Below are 18,225 nucleotides of genomic sequence, written 5' to 3' on the forward strand. Positions count from 1 at the left end.
GTAAAGGGTCTGAATACTTATGTAAATGTGATATTTCCGGGGTGGGGGGGGGTTATACATTTGCAAAAATGTCTAAAAACCTGCTTTTCCTTTGTCATTGTGAGGTATTGTGTGTAGATTGGTGAGTGGAAAAAACGATTTAATCCATTTTAGAATAAGACTGTAAAGTAACAAAATGTGGAAAAAGTCAATGGGTTAGAATACTTTCCTGAACGCACTGTACATTCAGAATATTCAATAAGTAGCAAATTGTCTGTGATGCATGAATCAAATACCTGAATGTAGGCTACAACACAGATAACCTTTTATGTTATGTCTAGCCTACATGATGGATGGAGTCGCAATATAAGATGCCCTTTTTATAGCCCTTTCACGTCACAAAACCACCTCGCATAATGTTTTACTCCACTCCAATGGAAGGTAAGAGCCGATATTGATATATTTGTTATCACTGCATCATTGACGACAGATATTGCAAAGCAAGAAGAGATCCACCTTTGCTGTAGCTCCACCATCAGTTGTCTTCTAGCCCCAGGTCCGGCGCGCTATCGACTGTGCCGCAAAAACATGCTCATGCGGCAGGTTCGATTTCCGCGCTTATAAACCCAGGGTCGTTACACTATATTGGACGGGACTTCGTGTCGACCTCCTACCTCCTTATTCACTGCTCATTCAAGGAAGACTGGCGTGTGCAGTCCATCATCGGGTAGGGTAGGCGGGTATCCCCAAATTTGTTCATGGAACAAATGGAACATCATCTTCCATAGTTGCAGTGCTGTCTTTCCAGCACAGGACCTGCACTTGACAGTGAATTCATGCACCATACTTATGACGTGAGCGTGCGGCACCTATTATCGCCGCCTCTGTAAACACAACTGCACCGCAGACAGCGACAGTGCAGGGGAGAGGATGGAGAACACAGTGCCCACCGAAGAGGACAAGATAACTAAGCAAGAGCAAATATCTTCAATGTCGTCAGGTGTACTGGGTAAGTGTTTTGAGGAACACAGCATTTTGTCGTCGTGACGGGGTGCGTAAATTTGAGATCGATGGTTACAGAGGGGATTATTATCAATGATAATATTTGTGGTGGTAAACTATGATGCCGTATTCTCATACATTCACGAAACATGCAATTGACCCCAGCCTTTCGCGGTTAATCCTATAGTTTAGCCTTCACCTTTCATCTTTCATGCCACATGTTTTATTGATTTGGTAGTGCATCGTGACCTATAACATCGTGCGTATTCCAATGAGAATGAGAAGGGCCAAGTTACGGCTGTGCTGGCTTTTGTACAACCGCATTTCCATTCATTATATTGTTTTAATGTAGCCTTTGTATTTTGATAAATACTAGATGTTAATTATTTATTTCAGTTGTCTAGATGTCAAAGTAAAGTAACTGTCCAGTAAAAATCTCACTTTTAAAAGTGAATATTCTGTTAAATCATACACAAATAATGTTGTTGACTAATCCTATACTCCTATTTGTGGCCAAAGCATAAATGTGAGGGGAAAAACACTTCAAAAGCCCAACCTCAAACTTGTATCTCAAACAGACTGTTTAAAAATGTTTGATATTTCCTCACAGAGGATGATGTCATCCTCCTAGGGAGCTGGCCAATCAGCGCTCTAATTGCATGAATATTTTTAATGACCGGTATACGATTAATTATAGGTCATATTTCATAGAAATCTGGAAACACTGGACAGTTCCTTTAAACAGAAACTGTAAGATTAAAAACTAAATATTTAATGTTGGATTTTAGTAGCCTACAGTGGTTATTGTATTACAACTTTGTTCTTCTGAAAAACTGCATTGTGCATAACATTAAGCAACCACACACATGTCTTCCAAGTCCACATTTTTGTAGGCCTATACTTAAAGCTGCAATATCCAGGACAGATTTTGAGGAACACCGTTGTACACTATACTTGCTTGTTTTGTCACATAAACTGAAATTAGGCAAACTATTAGAATTTTAGCAACCAGGAAATTACATAGCGATTCCTGCATAGTGCATCTTTACCGTTTACATTCAACTGAAACAACCGAACACACAGCCTACTCTGCATGTGTTTACTGTGGTGGCAGGTAGCCTACTGGTTAGCTAGGCTACCTGCCGGGCTGACAAGGTAAAAATCTGTCGTTCTGCCCCTGAGCAAGGCAGTTTAACCCACTGTTCCCCGGGCACCAAAGACGTGGATGTCGAGGGGTTGGATTAAATGCAGAAGACATTTCAGTTGAATACATTCAGTTGGACAACTGACTAGGTATCCCCCTTACCCCATTCCCCTCTACCAGTGAACACACACAGCCTAATCTTCAAGTGTTTACAGTACCAGTGAACATATACTCAGGACACAATTGGTGACATATCATGAAGATGTCAAGGCGAGAACATCACAGACACATTTTACTGCACTTCCTTTTGTTTAGCCTATTCTGTCACAACTATGTGGTGGAGGTGAGAGCTGACTGACTGGTATTTCTTGCAATGGTTGAAGAAAGTCCTCAAAGAGCAGCAGAGGAAAACAGTATGGCACAGGATTTGGCCTTTCTGTGAATTTGGAGATGGAGGTGGGTAGATAAGAATCCAATCATCTGTAATTGAAGATATTATATTCTTGAAGTGTTCTGCTGCCAATGCCTAGCTGTCACTGTTATCTAGCAATGTGGGGGAAGACTATGAGCAATGAGGTAATTGAAAATAATTACTGGGGTGATGAGGGTTAATGAGGTGATGCTCAGAGCTTGTATTCATAAAGCATCTCGGAGTAGGATCACTGATCTAGGATATGAATAGGGGCCCAATGTGCTATTGGATGAGTGGACAGCCCATTTTAAAGGCTTTGGGCTGCATTTGTAAAAAAAATGTTACTGTTAGACTAAAGTATTCTCCATTCAGTACACACACACACACACACACACACACACACACACACACACACACACACACACACACACACACACACACACACGCACACGCACACGCACACGCACGCACACACACACACACACACACACACACACAATTATCAAAGTTGGGCAAAATTGAATTGGTCTTCAAATGAAAGCTTTGGTTAGGAAAATATCACCATAGTAAAGGCCGTAGGTACTAGGGCTGACCCCATTTAGTCGACTGATCAATTGTTTGGTCGATAGGCTGTTTGGTCGACCAAGATTTCTTTAGTCGAGCAGTAGCAAAAATAATAATAATTTCATGGTGTACAAGACATCTATCTGATTCGCACCTGGACTAATCCATTGAGGAGGCCGTGGGGATGACACAGTCCATTACTAAGACATGTGCAACTGAAATTGTATATGGTTATATTACATAAGAACAATGGTGCAACACTAATAAAAATAAAATATAGATTTTACCTTTAATTAACTAGGCAAGTCAGTTAAGAACAAATTCTTATTTTCAATGACGGCCTACGAACAGTGGGTTAACTGCCTGTTCAGGGGCAGAACGACAGATTTGTACCTTGTCAGTTTGTGGATTTGAACTTGCAACCTTTCGGTTTCTAGTCTAATGCTCTAACCACCTGGCTACCCTATAACAAATTCACTTCATCCCGCGTTGGATATCGGTCGCTGTCTGCAGTTCTGAAACGTCAGTGCGCAGTTGAATTGGCGCCTTTTCCTAGAACATGTTGCTATGTGCATAATAAATAGCAACGTTAACCTGCATATACTGTTGAGAACAATGCAGCGGAGGCAGCAGCGGAGTTAGGAGACGAGAAAACAGCACTTGTCTTAATTGTCTAAGAAAAGTGAGAGGAGAGAGGAAACGCCAACTTAATTAGATGTATAATCAATTCCTAACTGTTAAATGTGTCTGGCTTTATAAATCATACATATATATCTACAGAAATAAGACAGATCCTGCTTCTGATTGAGTGTTTGTTTAATAGCCTACTGATTCCGTGAGCACCAAGACTCACGCACCCACAACATGTCGGATAAACATTTTCACAAATTCGTCTGATTTTAATCTTTGAAATGCTGTAATAAAGGCTTTACACATTTTTTTCCCATTAGAACAGCCTCTCTGGTATTCCTTTGAATGTATTTAGTGTTGTTTACGCTCTTCCAAATAGTCAGAAAAAGTATTTTTATAATAATAACATTACTTTTTCTTGATCTCCTTCTTATTGTTGTTACTACTATTATGACTGTCATTATAATAATAAGTCATGTCATTATCATTAGGCTTAGTATAGGCCAAAGAGCGCATCGTGTTTAGTCTTTGTATCGTAACTTACTTACGCCTATATTTCAATACTTATATAGGCTACTGTGTCAATCAGTCATTCCTTCATTCGTGTCATCACACACCATATGAGTCATTCCATATTTGAAATAAAATCAAGAAGTTTAGTTTGAATAATTTGCGTAAATAATAAATAAACCGTTCAATTTCGGAAATTGCATTCAACTGTTTTTAAGTTTTGCTGTAATAAAGGTTAAAGATTTTGGGTGGGTAAAAACATTACAACAGATTATCTGGTGCGCTTATCATATTTATAGTGTTGTTTACATTGACCCAGTGTCTCCCTGGTTTAGGGGAGGGTTTGGCCGGCAGGGATGTTCTTGTCCCATCGCGCTCTATCGACTCTGGTGGCAGGCCGTGCGCAATGCACGCTGACACGGTAGCAAGGTACATGGTGTTTCCTCCGACACATTGGTGCGGCTGGCTTCCGGGTTAAGTGGGTGTTGTGACAAGAAGCATTATTTTTTTTAAACACACACAAAAAAAAACACAAAAAAAACACATAGGATATGTCTATATACGGAAAAATACACGTTTTAACATTTCGACCAATCATTTGGTTGAAAGAACATATGACTCTAGGTTAATTAGTTGGGGACAGCCGTAGTAGGTACAATCACAAAGTTACGTTGTCTATATTTGCTGTTTTACGTGCTGCTACTATACTGAACCAAAAATATAAATGCAACATGCAACAATTTACAGGTCATATGAGGAAATCAGTAAATTGAAATAAATTCATTAGGCCCTACCTAATCTACAGATTTCTCATGACTGGGAATACAGATATGCATCTGTTAGTCACAGATACCATTAAAAAAACATGGTCTGCGGTTGTGAGGCCGGTTGGATGTACTGCGAACTTCTCTAAAACTATGTTTGAGGCGACTTATAGTAGAGAAATTAACATTAAATTCTCTGGCAACAGCTCTGGTGGACATTCCTGCAGTCAGCATGCCAATTGCACGCCCCCTCAAAACTTGAGACATCTGTGGCATTGGCTTGTGTGACAAAACTGCACATTTTAGAATGGCCTTTTATTGTCCCCAGCGCAAGCTGCACCTGTGTAATGCTCATGCTGTTTAATCAGCTTCTTGATATGCCACACCAGTCAGGGGGATGGATTATCTTGGCTAAGGAGAAATGCTCAATAACTAGGAAGTAAACAAATTTGTGCACAAAATTTGAGAGAAATAAGCTTTTTGTGCGTGTGGAACATTTCTGGGATCTTCTATTTCAGCTCATGAAATATGGGACCAACACTTTACATGTTGCGTTTATATTTTTGTTCAGTGTAGTGTAGTCCCTTAACAGTACCAGCACTAAAAGTCCCGGGTATGGAGCTGTCATTGGTTTAAACATTGTAACTTGGCAGTGAAGATAAAAGTATAAGATGTGGTTGTGCAAGAAAGGGGAAGGATCGAGTACTGCATGTTGTTCAGAACACAAGCCCTTACAGTGGCGCCCTGTTAGAGTGACAAGATGCTTTTCACTGCACAAGCTATACACAAGGCTCACCCACTGCAGCTCAGTGGTGTTTGTGGGTGTCTGTATGCGTGTGAGAGAGAACAGGAGAGAGGGAATGGGCGAGGAAGGTTAGAGGACTACTTCTCATGCCAGTAGTAGGTGACGTATGAGTGAGATCCCCACTTCAGTAGGTAAATGCGCTGACAAGAGCATTCCAGATTCTCATTGTTGATCCTGCCCTTTGACCTGATTAAGTCGGAGCCTGTGGTTTGTACCTCCCACGTGGTGGTTGGTTTTCAAGAGCAGTTTTCAAAAGCTACCATACAAGTACTGCAGCTTAGTGGAGTAAACACTTGTTTGGTGTTTATGTAATGGTGAGCCTCGTGTTCTGTTGCGCAGGAAGCTACTTGAATTGCACAAGCCCTGTGCAAATGTAGAAAAATGTCATTTCTGATTCTTTCACGATTTGGGATGATCTGTGCGCATTTCAAATTGTCTGAGGAGAGAAAGGAGTAACAAACTGCTTTGGCCTTGTTGACGAGTCAGAAAAGTGACAAAGCTGGCCGTGAGGATTTGGCACTTTGGCAGAATCCTCCGTCTCTCCTTCTGTCACCTCTTTCCCCACTACACGGCACTGATGAGAACTGTTCTTACCCTCCATCTGTCTATGCATCCCCCCTTTGCCCTCTCTCTCCTCCCTTCTACCTCTCCCCCTTTAGACAAATTGTTTGGGAAACGCCTCTCGCAGGCCAGACGGTACATCATGTCCCATAAATCCTGGCTGAAAATGGTTCCCACGGAAGACTGTGATATCCTAATGACATTCTCAGGTACACTTAATCGCCACATTCATCTTCTATGGTTCAGTCCCCTCAATCATGATGGGAAATGTAGATGGGAATCTTATTAGCCATTGTGGGCAATGAGCCAATCACTCGGAGACGTGACATGAAACAGTTCACGGGGAATACTGAATCACATCCATTACCTCAGGGCTGCCCAACCCTCTTCCTGGAGATCTACCTTCCTGTGGTTTTTCAGTCCAACGCTAATTTAACAGACCTGATTCTACTAATTAGCTGCCCAACAAGACTTTAAATAGCTGAATCAGATATGCTAAATTAGGGTTGGACTGAAGATCTACTGTCCTGTAGGTTTTCAGTCCAACCCTCTTACTGGAGATCTACTGTCCTGTAGGTTTCCAGTAAGAGGGTTGGACTGAAAACCTACAGGACAGTAGATCTCCAGTAAGAGGGTTGGACTGAAAACCTACAGGACAGTAGATCTCCAATAAGAGGGTTGGACTGAAGACCTACAGGACAGTAGATCTCCAATAAGAGGGTTGGACTGAAAACCTACAGGACAGTAGATCTCCAATAAGAGGGTTGGACTGAAGACCTACAGGACAGTAGATCTCCAATAAGAGGGTTGGACTGAAAACCTACAGGACAGTAGATCTCCAATAAGAGGGTTGGACTGAAGACCTACAGGACAGTAGATCTCCAATAAGAGGGTTGGACTGAAGACCTACAGGACAGTAGATCTCCAATAGGAGGGTTGGGCTGAAGACCTACAGGACAGTAGATCTCCAATAAGAGGGTTGGACTGAAGACCTACAGGACAGTAGATCTCCAATAAGAGGGTTGGACTGAAGACCTACAGGACAGTAGATCTCCAATAGGAGGGTTGGGCTGAAGACCTACAGGACAGTAGATCTCCAGGAAGATGGTTGGGCAGCCCTGCATTACCTGTATGTTTATTACAGAGTAAGGTACTCTAGGATTCTGCACATGCTGTGGGAATGCATGCTACACATGGATCAATTTCAGTAATCAAAGTCAAACCAAGTTTCCAACATGGATCAAAATTGGATATGAATTATTTGACTTATTCCTGCTAGAAGGGATGACATTAATTCAGTGGTGCCTTGCCCCATAGACTCTCAGGTGTTTATCTCATTTGATTGGATTGACCTGTCCAATGGATCCGTCCTCCCACGGTTACTGCTGCTACTTCTGCCAAGCTCTGGAGAATGTCGTTGTTTCAACATCCTTATGTGAATACACTCATTAAGTGGCTCCAAGACTGTCTGATGAATGACAAGAATTTAATGTGTAAAAAAAAAACGGTCACGCAATTGCGACAGGTTCAATATTAATGCATGGAAATGGGCTCCTACATAAAATGAATGCAAAAGCTGATCTAGAAACTGACCATTTCTTTTTTTTTTGTAGACACCATAGATGACCACACCTTGCTATGGCTGCTGAACCATATCCGACTGGGAATCCCACAAGCTAAAATCCAGATCAGACAGCATCAACACACACAGGGATATGCGTTCTGCATTACAAGCACATTCGAGAAGTAAGATATCCCACTTCTGACCTGACATTTTTGTCAAAAATGAAATGGTTATATGTTAACTATCTGAGCTGACCCTTTTGCACGGTCTCTTTGCACACTCACAGGACTCTACACACTCACAGGACTCTACACACTCACAGGACTCTACACACTCACAGGACTCTACACACTCACAGGACTCTACACACTCACAGAACTCTACACACTCTTGCACACTGACACTCCAACGCACACACCACATGCACACACATTTATATTGACACACGCACACGCACTCACATACTATCACATTTCAGGAGAAGACCCAGATGCAGACAGTGTCGAAGTAACAAAAGTTTATTACTAGAACAGGGGGCAGGCAAAATGACAGGTCAAGGGCAGACAGAGGTCAGTAATCCAGAGCAGAGTCCATAAGGTATAGAACCTTGGGAGAGGTGAGTGCAGACAGGGGAAAAGCCAGGGTGCTGTAACCCCGGGAAAAAGCGGAGATAAAAGTTGGCAAATCCCAGGAAACGTTGCAGTTGCACTCTGGATGTAGGCTGGGGCCAATCCACCACTGCACGCTCCTTCCCGGGATCCATCTGTACACTCCCTGCAGCGATGATGTAACCCAGGAAGGGGATGGTGGAGCGATGGAATTCGCACTTCTCTGCTTTCACAAAAAGCTGGTTCTCCGATTGGCCTGTCGGACGTGGAGCACGTGTTCTTGGGAGGAGCGGGAGAAAACGAGGATGTCGTTGAGGTAGATGAAGACAAACCTGATCAACATGTCACAGAGAACATCATTCACCAGAACCTGGAACACAGCAAGGGCGTTGATAAGGCCAAATGGCTTACCGAACACCTCCGAGAGGTCCTGGTACTCCGCGGGAACGGCGGAGACGTCCGGGGCAACTTCCGAGCCGCCAGGAAGACGTCCCATGGGCAGGCTGCGCTGACTTCAAGCAATGAGAGTGGCAGGATGGGCTCCAGACCATGTTGGCACCAGCAGAGGGAAGAAGCCAAGATAATCCCAATACAATGGGAACATGAGGAGACTTAATTAACTTGTTAAGCCAATGGGTTCCCCTACAGGAACTTACACCCCCCCCCCGTTCAGCTGAAACGGGGGCGCAGGGAATGCAAAAATATGCGTAGAAATATTTAACCTCCACACATTAACAAGTCCAATACCTCAAATGAAAGATAAACACCTTGTTCATCTACCCAGCGTGTCAGATTTTTAAAACGTTTTACGGCGAAAATACAGCATATATTTATCTTAGACCACCACCAAAACAAAGACAAAACGTAGCCATTTTGTACCACAAAAGATAAAATCACAAAAGCAGGATTAAAAAAGAAAATAATTCACTAACCTCTTGAAAATCTTCATCAGATGGCAGTCATATGACATGTTACACAGTACATTTATGTTTTGTTCGATAATATGCATTTTATATCCATAAATCTCGGTTTACATTGACGCCATGTTCAGAAAATTCTCCAAAATGTCCGGAGGAATTATAGAATACTACGCCAGATAACAGAAATACTCATCATAAACTTTGACTAAAGACACATGTTCTACATATAATTAAAAAGATACACTGGTTCTTAATGCAACCGCTGTGTCACATTTTTTTTAACGTTACGGAAAAAGCCTACCATGCAATAATCTGAGACGGCGCTCAGACGTAACAATATTTCTCCGCTATGTTGGAGTCAACAGAAATACAAAATTACAACATAAATATTCCCTTACCTTACAATACAATGGGACCATGAGGAGACTTAAGCAGAAATTGGATTCTCTCGCTGTCGTTCCCTGACACACGTAGGTTGATGGGGTGGTGATTGTGGGTGACCCGGCCTATAGAGTGCCCGTCCAACGCTCTAATGTCCATGGGAATGGAGAGGGGCTGAGTGGGAATTCCTAGCTCGGACTCCATGGTAGCATCCACAAAGCTCTCATCGGCCCCAGAGTTGATGAGTACCCGGAGAGATTTGGGCTGGTTCCCCCACAGCAAGATGGCATTAATCAATTTTACAATAAGGCTGTAACTTAACAAAATGTGGAAAAAGTCAAGGGGTCTGAATACTTACCGAAGGCACTGTATTACATGCCCCTGCGCCCCTATGGGCATGACGCTTCTGAGTGGCAGCGAGGACCTCCAGTGTTTAAGCAATGCCACTTTAAATAACGGCACCTTAATAATGTTTACATATCTTACATTACTCATATCACATGTAAATACTGTATTTTATACCATCTATTGCACCTTGACTATGCCGCTCGGCCATCGTTCATCCATATACTTAGAGTTGAAGTACGAAGTTTACATACACTTAGGTTGGAGTCATTAAAACTAATTTTTCAACCACTCCACAAATTCGTTGTTAACAAACTATAGTTTTCGCACGTCGGTTAGGACATCTACTTTGTGCATGACATGAGCAATTTTTCCAACAATTATTAACAGACAGATTATTCCACTTGTAATTCACTGTATCACAATTCCACTGGGTCAGAAGTTTACATACACTAAGTTGACTGTGCCTTTAAACAGCTTGGAAAATTCCAGAAAATTATGTCATCGCTTAAGAAGCTTCTGATAGGCTAATTGACATCCTTTGAGTCAATTGGCAGTGTACCTGTGGATGTATTTCAAGGCCTACCTTCAAAATCAGTGCTTCTTTGCTTGACATCATGTGAAAATCTAAATAAATCAGCCTCCACAACTCTGGTTCATCCTTGGGAGCAATTTCCAAACGCCTGCAGGTACCACGTTCATCTGTCCAAACAATAGTACGCAAGTATAAACACCATGGGACCACGCAGCCGTCATACCGCTCAGGAAGGAGACGCATTCTGTCTCCTAGAGATGAACGCAGTTTGGTGTGAAAAGTGTGAATCAATCCCAGAACAACAGCAAAGGACCTTGTGAAGATGCTGGAGGAAATAGGTACAAGAGTATCTATATCCACAGTAAAACAAGTCCAATATCGATATAACCTGAAAGGCCGCTCAGCAAGGAAGAAGCCACTGCTTCAAAACCGCCATAAAAAAGCCAGACTACGGTTTGCAACTGCACATGGTGACAAAGATTGTACTTTTTGGAGAAATGTCCTCTGGTCTGATGAAACAAAAATAGAACTGTTTGGCCATGATGACCATTGTTATGTTTGGTGGAAAAAGTGTTGAGGCTTGCAAGCCGAAGAACAGTATCCCAACCGTGAAGCACCGGGGTGGCAGCATCATGTTGTGGGGGTGCTTTGCTGCAGGAGGGACTGGTGCACTTCACAAAATAGATGGCATCATGAGGGAGGAAAATGAAGTGGACATATTGAAGCATAATCTCAATACATCAGTCAGGAAGTTAAAGCTTGGTCGCAAATGGGTGTTCCAAATGGACAATGATCCCAAGCATACTTCCAAAGGGTTAGGGTTAGGGTTAGGGTTGGGGTGGCAAAATGGCTTAAGGACAACAGAGTCAAGGTATTGGAGTGGCCATCACAAAGCCCTGACCTCGATCCTATAGAAAATGTGTGGGCAGAACTGAAAAAGTGTGTGCGAGCAAGGCTTACAAACCTGACTCAGTTACACCTGCTCTGTCTGGAGGAATGGGCCAAAATTCACCCAACTTATTGTGGGAAGCTTGTGGAAGGCTACCTGAAACGTTTGACCCAAGTTAACCAATTTAAAGGCAACGCTACCAAATACTAATTGAGTGTATGTAAACTTCTGACCCACTGGGAATGTGATGAAATAAATAAAAGCTGAAATAAATTATTCTCTCTACTATTATTCTGACATTTCACATTCTTAAAATGATCCTAACTGACCTAAGACAGGGATTCTTTACTCAAATTTTTACTTGAATTAAATGTCAGGAATTGTGAAAAACTGGCTATTTGGCTAAGGTGTATGTAAACTTCCGACTTCAACTGTATTTGTATATATTCTCATTCACCCCTGTGTGTGTATTAGGTAGTTGTTGGGAAAAAACTCATCTCATATGTATATACTGTACTCTATACCATCTACTGCATCTTGCCTATGCTGCTCTGTACCATCACTCATTCATATATCTTTATGTACATATTCTTTATCCCCTTACACTGTGTATAAGACAGTAGTTTTGGAATTGTTAGTTAGATTACTTGTTGGTTATTACTGCACTGTCGGAACTGGAAGCATAAGCATTTCGCTACACTCGCAATAACATCTGCTAACCATGTGTATGTGACCAATACAATTTGATTTGATTTGCTTTTGTGTCACCTGCTGAATTTAATTGAATGGCGTTTCGCCTCAGAGAATCATCTGGCCCCTGTATCTATGATACACAGTGCGGGTCTGCTAACTCACAGGGTCTCTTAGTGAATAGTTCTGAATACTTTCAGAAGGCACTGTACAGTATGCCCCTGTGCCCCTATGGACATACTGTACAGTATGCCCCTGTGCCCCTATGGACATACTGTATAGTATGCCCCTGTGCCCCTATGGACATACTGTATAGTATGCCCCTGTGCCCCTATGGACATACTGTATAGTATGCCCCTGTGCCCCTATGGACATACTGTATAGTATGCCCCTGTGCCCCTATGGACATACTGTATAGTATGCCCCTGTGCCCCTATGGACATACTGTATAGTATGCCCCTGTGCCCCTATGGACATACTGTACAGTATGCTTACTTGCTTTCTCGTGTTCTTCTCATTTCTTCTTTTTTTTCTCTTGTGTGTTCTACGGTATGTCATTTTTAGTGCTACATTGAGATTGATTACTGCATTGTTGGGGTTAGCTTGCAAGAAAGGCATTTCACTGTACTTGTGCGTATGACATTAAAACTTGAAAACTTGATAATGACCTAATAAGTACTATTTTGTTTCTGTGTAATTGTTTGAAACAAGCACCGCTATTTGGCAGCCGACGTACTCACATCATTACCACATCATTCGTAAACATCAAATTCGTAAATAGTGACCTGGTTCCAGGTATTTTAGTTCTGTGTCGCAACGTTTGGTATCACAATGACCATAGGAGGAGTTGGCCATACAAGCAAAGTCAGATGTGGGATCAGGCTCGGTAAATAGAGACTGAAACAGGACTGTTAATTAAAGGCAATATCTAACCCGCTGAAATCCTAATCCCCCCCCCCATCCTCCATTTCTCCTCAGCTTGCTGCGTGGTGCAGAGCTGTTGGGAATGCACAAAGTGGTGAAACCACAGTACGGAGGTGGAACACGCAGGTTTTCCTGTGAGGAAGATAACATCTATGAGAACATAGAGAGCGAATTGATCTTTTTCACCTCACAGGTTTGTATCCGTTATGGCCATAATCTGCAAACATATTTAAACATCTCCGATATACACATAATATCCAAAAGTATGTGGACACCTGTTCGTTGAACATCTCATTCCAAAATCATGGGTGTTAATATGTAGTTGGTCCCCCTTTGCTGCTACAACAGCCTCCACACTTCTGGGAAGGCTTTCCACTAGATGTTGGAACATTGCTGTGGGGACTTGCTTCCATTCAGCCATAAGAGCATTAATGAGGTCGGGCACTGATGTTGGGCAATTAGGCCTGCCTCGCAGTTGGTGTTCCAATTCATCCCAAAGGTGTTCGATGGGGTTGAGGTCAGGGCTCTGTGCAGACCAGTCAAGTTCTTCCACAACAATCTCGACAACCATTTCTGTATGGACCTCGCTTGGTGCATTGTCATGCTGAAACAGGAAAGGGCCTTCCCCAAACTGTTGCCACAAAGTTGGAAGCACAGAATCGTCTAGAATGTTATTGTATGCTGTAACATTAAGATTTTCCTTTACCGGAACTAAGGGGCCCGAACCATGAAAAACAGCCCCAGACCATTATTCCTCCATCACCAAACTTTACAATTGGCACTACGCATTCGGGCAGGTAGCGTTCTCAGATTCGTCCATCAGACCGGCAGATGGTGAAGCGTGATTCATCACTCCAGAGAACGTTTGACCACTGCTTCAGAGTCCAATGGTGGCGAGCTTTACACCACTCCAGCCCATGCTTGGCATTGTGTATGGTAATCTTCCATTTCATGAAGCCTCCGACAAACAGTTCTTGTGCAACATTGCTTCCAGAGTCAGTTTGGAACTCGGTAGTGAGTGCTGCCACCGAGGACAGATGATTTTTACGTGCTAGGCGCTTCAGCACTCGGCGGTCCGGTTCTGTGAGCTTGTCTGGCCTACCTACCACTTCATTGTTGCTCCTAGATGATTCCACTTCACAATAACAGCACTTACAGTTGACCGCGGCAGCTCTAGCAGGGCAGAAATTTGATAAACTGACTGGTTGGAAAGGTGGCATCCTATGACAGTGCCACGTTGAAAGTCACTGAGCTCTTCAGTTAGGCCATTCTACTGTCAATGTTTGTCTATGGAGATTGCATGGCTGTGTGCTTGATTGTATACACCTGTCAGCAACGGGTGTGACTGAAATAGCCGAATCCACTAATGTCTAGGGGTGTCCACATACTTTGTCCTGTTGCTGACTTTTACCTTGATCCCTTAATCTACCATACGTAGAATGTATGCACACATGACTGTAAGTCGCTTTGGATAAAAGCGTCTGCTAAATGGCATATATTATTATTATTATATTATCTATGTGGTTGTTCCACTCTTACCTTGTCTTTAGGAGCGTCAGAGTATCATCAAGTACTGGCTGGATAACCTACGTGCCAAACCAGGGGCGGTCCTTCACAACATCCACTTCCTGGAGGGACAACCAATCAGTAAACTGTTATTTTTGTATTTCATCAATCCCTTTCTCTACAGCATGACAACATATACAGTAAGACTGCTTCATTATTGACTGATAACTATGTTGATTGATCTCAAACGTTTAAATATCCTTGGAGAGTATGGACATGAATAATGTATTCCTCTATTGCTCAGTTGGTAGAGTTTGAAACGTCACGATAGGGAGCTCTGACCACACATACGTTAAAAAGGTTTTTAAAAAGGTTTTTAAAATATGCACTCATATGACTGTCAGTTGCAATGGATAAAATCATCTGATAAATGGCATTCACTTGTTATTATAGTTCCAGAACTGGTGGCCAGAGGAGTAATCTGTCAAGTGTTTCCTCTACATGAGCAACGGATCCTCAGTCAGCTGATGACGTCATGGGTCCAAGCTGTCTGTGAGAGACAGCCTTTGGGTGAGCAGCAACTGTTGAGACAATACAGCATTACTTATTGTTGCAATTATCTGCGCTACAAATGCAACATCAATGGAAAGATGCACATTTCTTCAAATGATCATTCACTAGCTGAAACCATTAATAACCCATTTTGTCTGTCTTTTGTCCATGTTGTTGGTCCGTGGCTGCTGATCCCTGTGTGTTAGATGACGTCTGTGATTACTTTGGGGTGAAAATCGGCATGTACTTTGCCTGGCTGGGCTTCTACACCAACTCCATGCTGTACCCTGCCGTCGTTGGCTTCCTGATGTGGATCCTGGCAGAGGCTGACCAGGTAGGTGATCCAGCATCACATGCCTCAATGGAGACCACACACTGGCCAATAAACCTGTCAATATACGGTAACTAATGTATCATACACAATGTAGTTCAGCCTACTACCTAATCTGCCAGTGACAGTGACGTAGGAGTTGGCAAGATAGCACAAACAGATCGTGGATTAGGCTAAATGTAGCTAAATGGGATTTCACAGTTATACAATACAAATGACTCACCTATTGTGGGAATATGTGTAGGTGTTTCTTTTCACAATCACTGCATGAAACAGCATGTAACAAAACATGGATGTGTTGGCCGATACTTCCAAAATGTATCCCCCGCCACAGCTCTTAATTCCCCAAGCCGACAATGTGGCAAATCTGTCGACGTACCCTTGAGCAAGGCACTTGACCCTAATTGCTCATCTAATTCGCTCTGGATTAAGAGCGTCTGCGAAATGACTTCAATGTAAAATGATACAGTCCCTTTGTTCTTTTGAGTTACTGTACAAAGGTCCTTGTGTTTTTGTATGTATCTCATGTGGCTCACCCACTCCCGAACAGACCAGCCAGGACATCTGCTGTGTAGTGTTTGCCCTTTTCAACGTGGTGTGGGCGACGCTCTTCCTGGAGAGATGGAAGCGGAGAGAGGCCGAGCTGGCACACATGTGGGGAACACTGGACACCCCCGCCGAGCCCCTTGAGGAGCCCCGTCGCCAGTTTCGGGTGAGTGTCCTATTATTGCATCCTACTCATTTCAGAGTTAGGCTGAGATGAATCTCTCATGGACAGATCTATGTAAACATAGCTGGTACCGTAGAATCTGTCGGGAAGGAATGTGGGCTAAGGAACAGAAGTCACTGGTTATTTGGACATATCGTGATTTCAAAGGTGTTAGAATCTTTCGAATTTTGGAAGGGGGTGGAACATTCGGGATGTAACGTGCAAAGAGAGAGGGGGGAGCTCCTCGTTCTGGTTCCGCTCCTTGTTCTAGCATCTCTTCATCTCTTCTCTTAAAATGTTTGGACCCAGAACTTGATCGAGCAGCGGGCCAATTACGCAATACTTTAGATCTGGAGATTAGTCCGAGATTCAATCTGTGGCGTATTGTAGAGCCATTGACATTTAAAGGTACTTTCCGATTGAGCCGACATCTGCTGTGGGAACATTGCATTTAAAAGACGTATTGTCGATAGCGCTCTACAACACACCTTAGTTTGAATCACAGCCTTAGATTACTACCAGTGCTGTTTGGTTCCTTCAGGACTATGGCCAGAGTACAAATTCCATCACCAGCCTCAAGTAGCTTTTCCAGGGTTGTTCCAGGGCCAGAATTTACGGGTCTACAGTGATAAGTAATATGAGCTCTAGGCTTGGAGAGTGTTGTGTGAATTCCAAGGGGTGGGGCATGGAGACATGCCTCCTGAGAGTTCTAAATGGGCAGTTGTTGCTGTTGCTATCAGGCCCGGCTAGCTCAGTCGGTAGAGCATGAGACTCTTAATCTCAGGGTCGTGGGTTCGAGCCCCACGTTGGGCGTAAATGTTTTAGCTGCCGGTCCTGATCTTCTCAACTACCATTGTGTCTTTGGGGGGACACATGCCTCCTGAGAGTTCTAAATGGGCAGTTGTTACTGTTGCTATCAGGCCCGGCTAGCTCAGTCGGTAGAGCATGAGACTCTTAATCTCAGGGTCGTGGGTTCGAGCCCCACGTTGGGCGTAAATGTTTTAGCTGCCGGTCCTGATCTTCTCAACTACCATTGTGTCTTTGGGGGGACACATGCCTCCTGAGAGTTCTAAACGGGCAGTTGTTACTGTTGCTATCAGGCCTGGCTAGCTCAGTCGGTAGAGCATGAGACTCTTAATCTCAGGGTCGTGGGTTCGAGCCCCACGTTGGGCGTAAATGTTTTAGCTGGCGGTCCTGATCTTCTCAACTACCATTGGATCTTTGGGGGGACACATGCCTCCTGTGGTTTCTAAACAGGCCGTTGTCACTGTTGCTATCAAGCCCGGCTAGCTCAGTCGGTAGAGCATGAGACTCTTAATCTCAGGGTCGTGGGTTCGAGCCCCACGTTGGGCGTAAATGTTTTAGCTGCCGGTCCTGATCTTCTCAACTACCATTGTGTCTTTGGGGGGACACATGCCTCCTGAGAGTTCTAAACGGGCAGTTGTTACTGTTGCTATCAGGCCCGGCTAGCTCAGTCGGTAGAGCATGAGACTCTTAATCTCAGGGTCGTGGGTTCGAGCCCCACGTTGGGCGTAAATGTTTTAGCTGCCGGTCCTGATCTTCTCAACTACCATGTGTTCTTTGGGGGGACACATGCCTCCTGTGGTTTCTAAACAGGTCACTGTTGTTATCAGGCCCGGCTAGCTCAGTCGGTAGAGCATGAGACTCTTAATCTCAGGGTCATGGGTTTGAGCCCCACGTTGGGCGTAAATGTTTTAGCTGGCGGTCCTGATCTTCTCAACTACCATTTTGTCTTTGGGGGGACACATGCCTCCTGTGGTTTCTAAACAGGTCACTGTTGTTATCAGGCCCGGCTAGCTCAGTCGGTAGAGCATGAGACTCTTAATCTCAGGGTCCTGTGTTCGAGCCCCACGTTGGGTGTAAATGTTTTAGCTGCCGG

At 43.5% G+C, this 18,225-nt stretch overlaps 1 protein-coding gene and 5 non-coding genes across 9 annotated transcripts in view; all 6 read left to right on the top strand.

The window, feature by feature from the left end:
• Positions 1-463: 463 nt before the first annotated feature.
• Positions 464-18,225, top strand: part of LOC124010197 (anoctamin-8-like) — a 37,694-nt gene continuing 19,932 nt past the window's right edge. Inside the window, exons 1-8 of one of the 4 annotated variants that reach the window (XM_046322606.1) lie at positions 464-988; positions 6,470-6,580; positions 7,985-8,117; positions 13,282-13,420; positions 14,778-14,874; positions 15,187-15,303; positions 15,492-15,619; positions 16,167-16,328. In XM_046322606.1, coding sequence (XP_046178562.1) covers positions 910-988; positions 6,470-6,580; positions 7,985-8,117; positions 13,282-13,420; positions 14,778-14,874; positions 15,187-15,303; positions 15,492-15,619; positions 16,167-16,328 — 966 coding nt within the window. In that variant the 5' untranslated portion in view covers positions 464-909. The remainder of the gene's footprint in view (positions 989-6,469; positions 6,581-7,984; positions 8,118-13,281; positions 13,421-14,777; positions 14,875-15,186; positions 15,304-15,491; positions 15,620-16,166; positions 16,329-18,225) is intronic. The other 3 variants (XM_046322603.1, XM_046322604.1, XM_046322607.1) reach the window with 3 other exon arrangements.
• On the top strand, positions 17,066-17,138 carry trnak-cuu. The gene has a single exon. It is a non-coding gene; the product is annotated as a tRNA-Lys (tRNA).
• Positions 17,246-17,318, top strand: trnak-cuu. Its single transcript has one exon. It is a non-coding gene; the product is annotated as a tRNA-Lys (tRNA).
• Positions 17,426-17,498, top strand: trnak-cuu. The gene has a single exon. It is a non-coding gene; the product is annotated as a tRNA-Lys (tRNA).
• trnak-cuu lies at positions 17,606-17,678 on the top strand. Its single transcript has one exon. It is a non-coding gene; the product is annotated as a tRNA-Lys (tRNA).
• trnak-cuu lies at positions 17,786-17,858 on the top strand. The gene has a single exon. It is a non-coding gene; the product is annotated as a tRNA-Lys (tRNA).

Source organism: Oncorhynchus gorbuscha, linkage group LG22, assembly GCF_021184085.1.
Source record: "Oncorhynchus gorbuscha isolate QuinsamMale2020 ecotype Even-year linkage group LG22, OgorEven_v1.0, whole genome shotgun sequence".
NCBI lineage: Eukaryota > Metazoa > Chordata > Actinopteri > Salmoniformes > Salmonidae > Oncorhynchus > Oncorhynchus gorbuscha.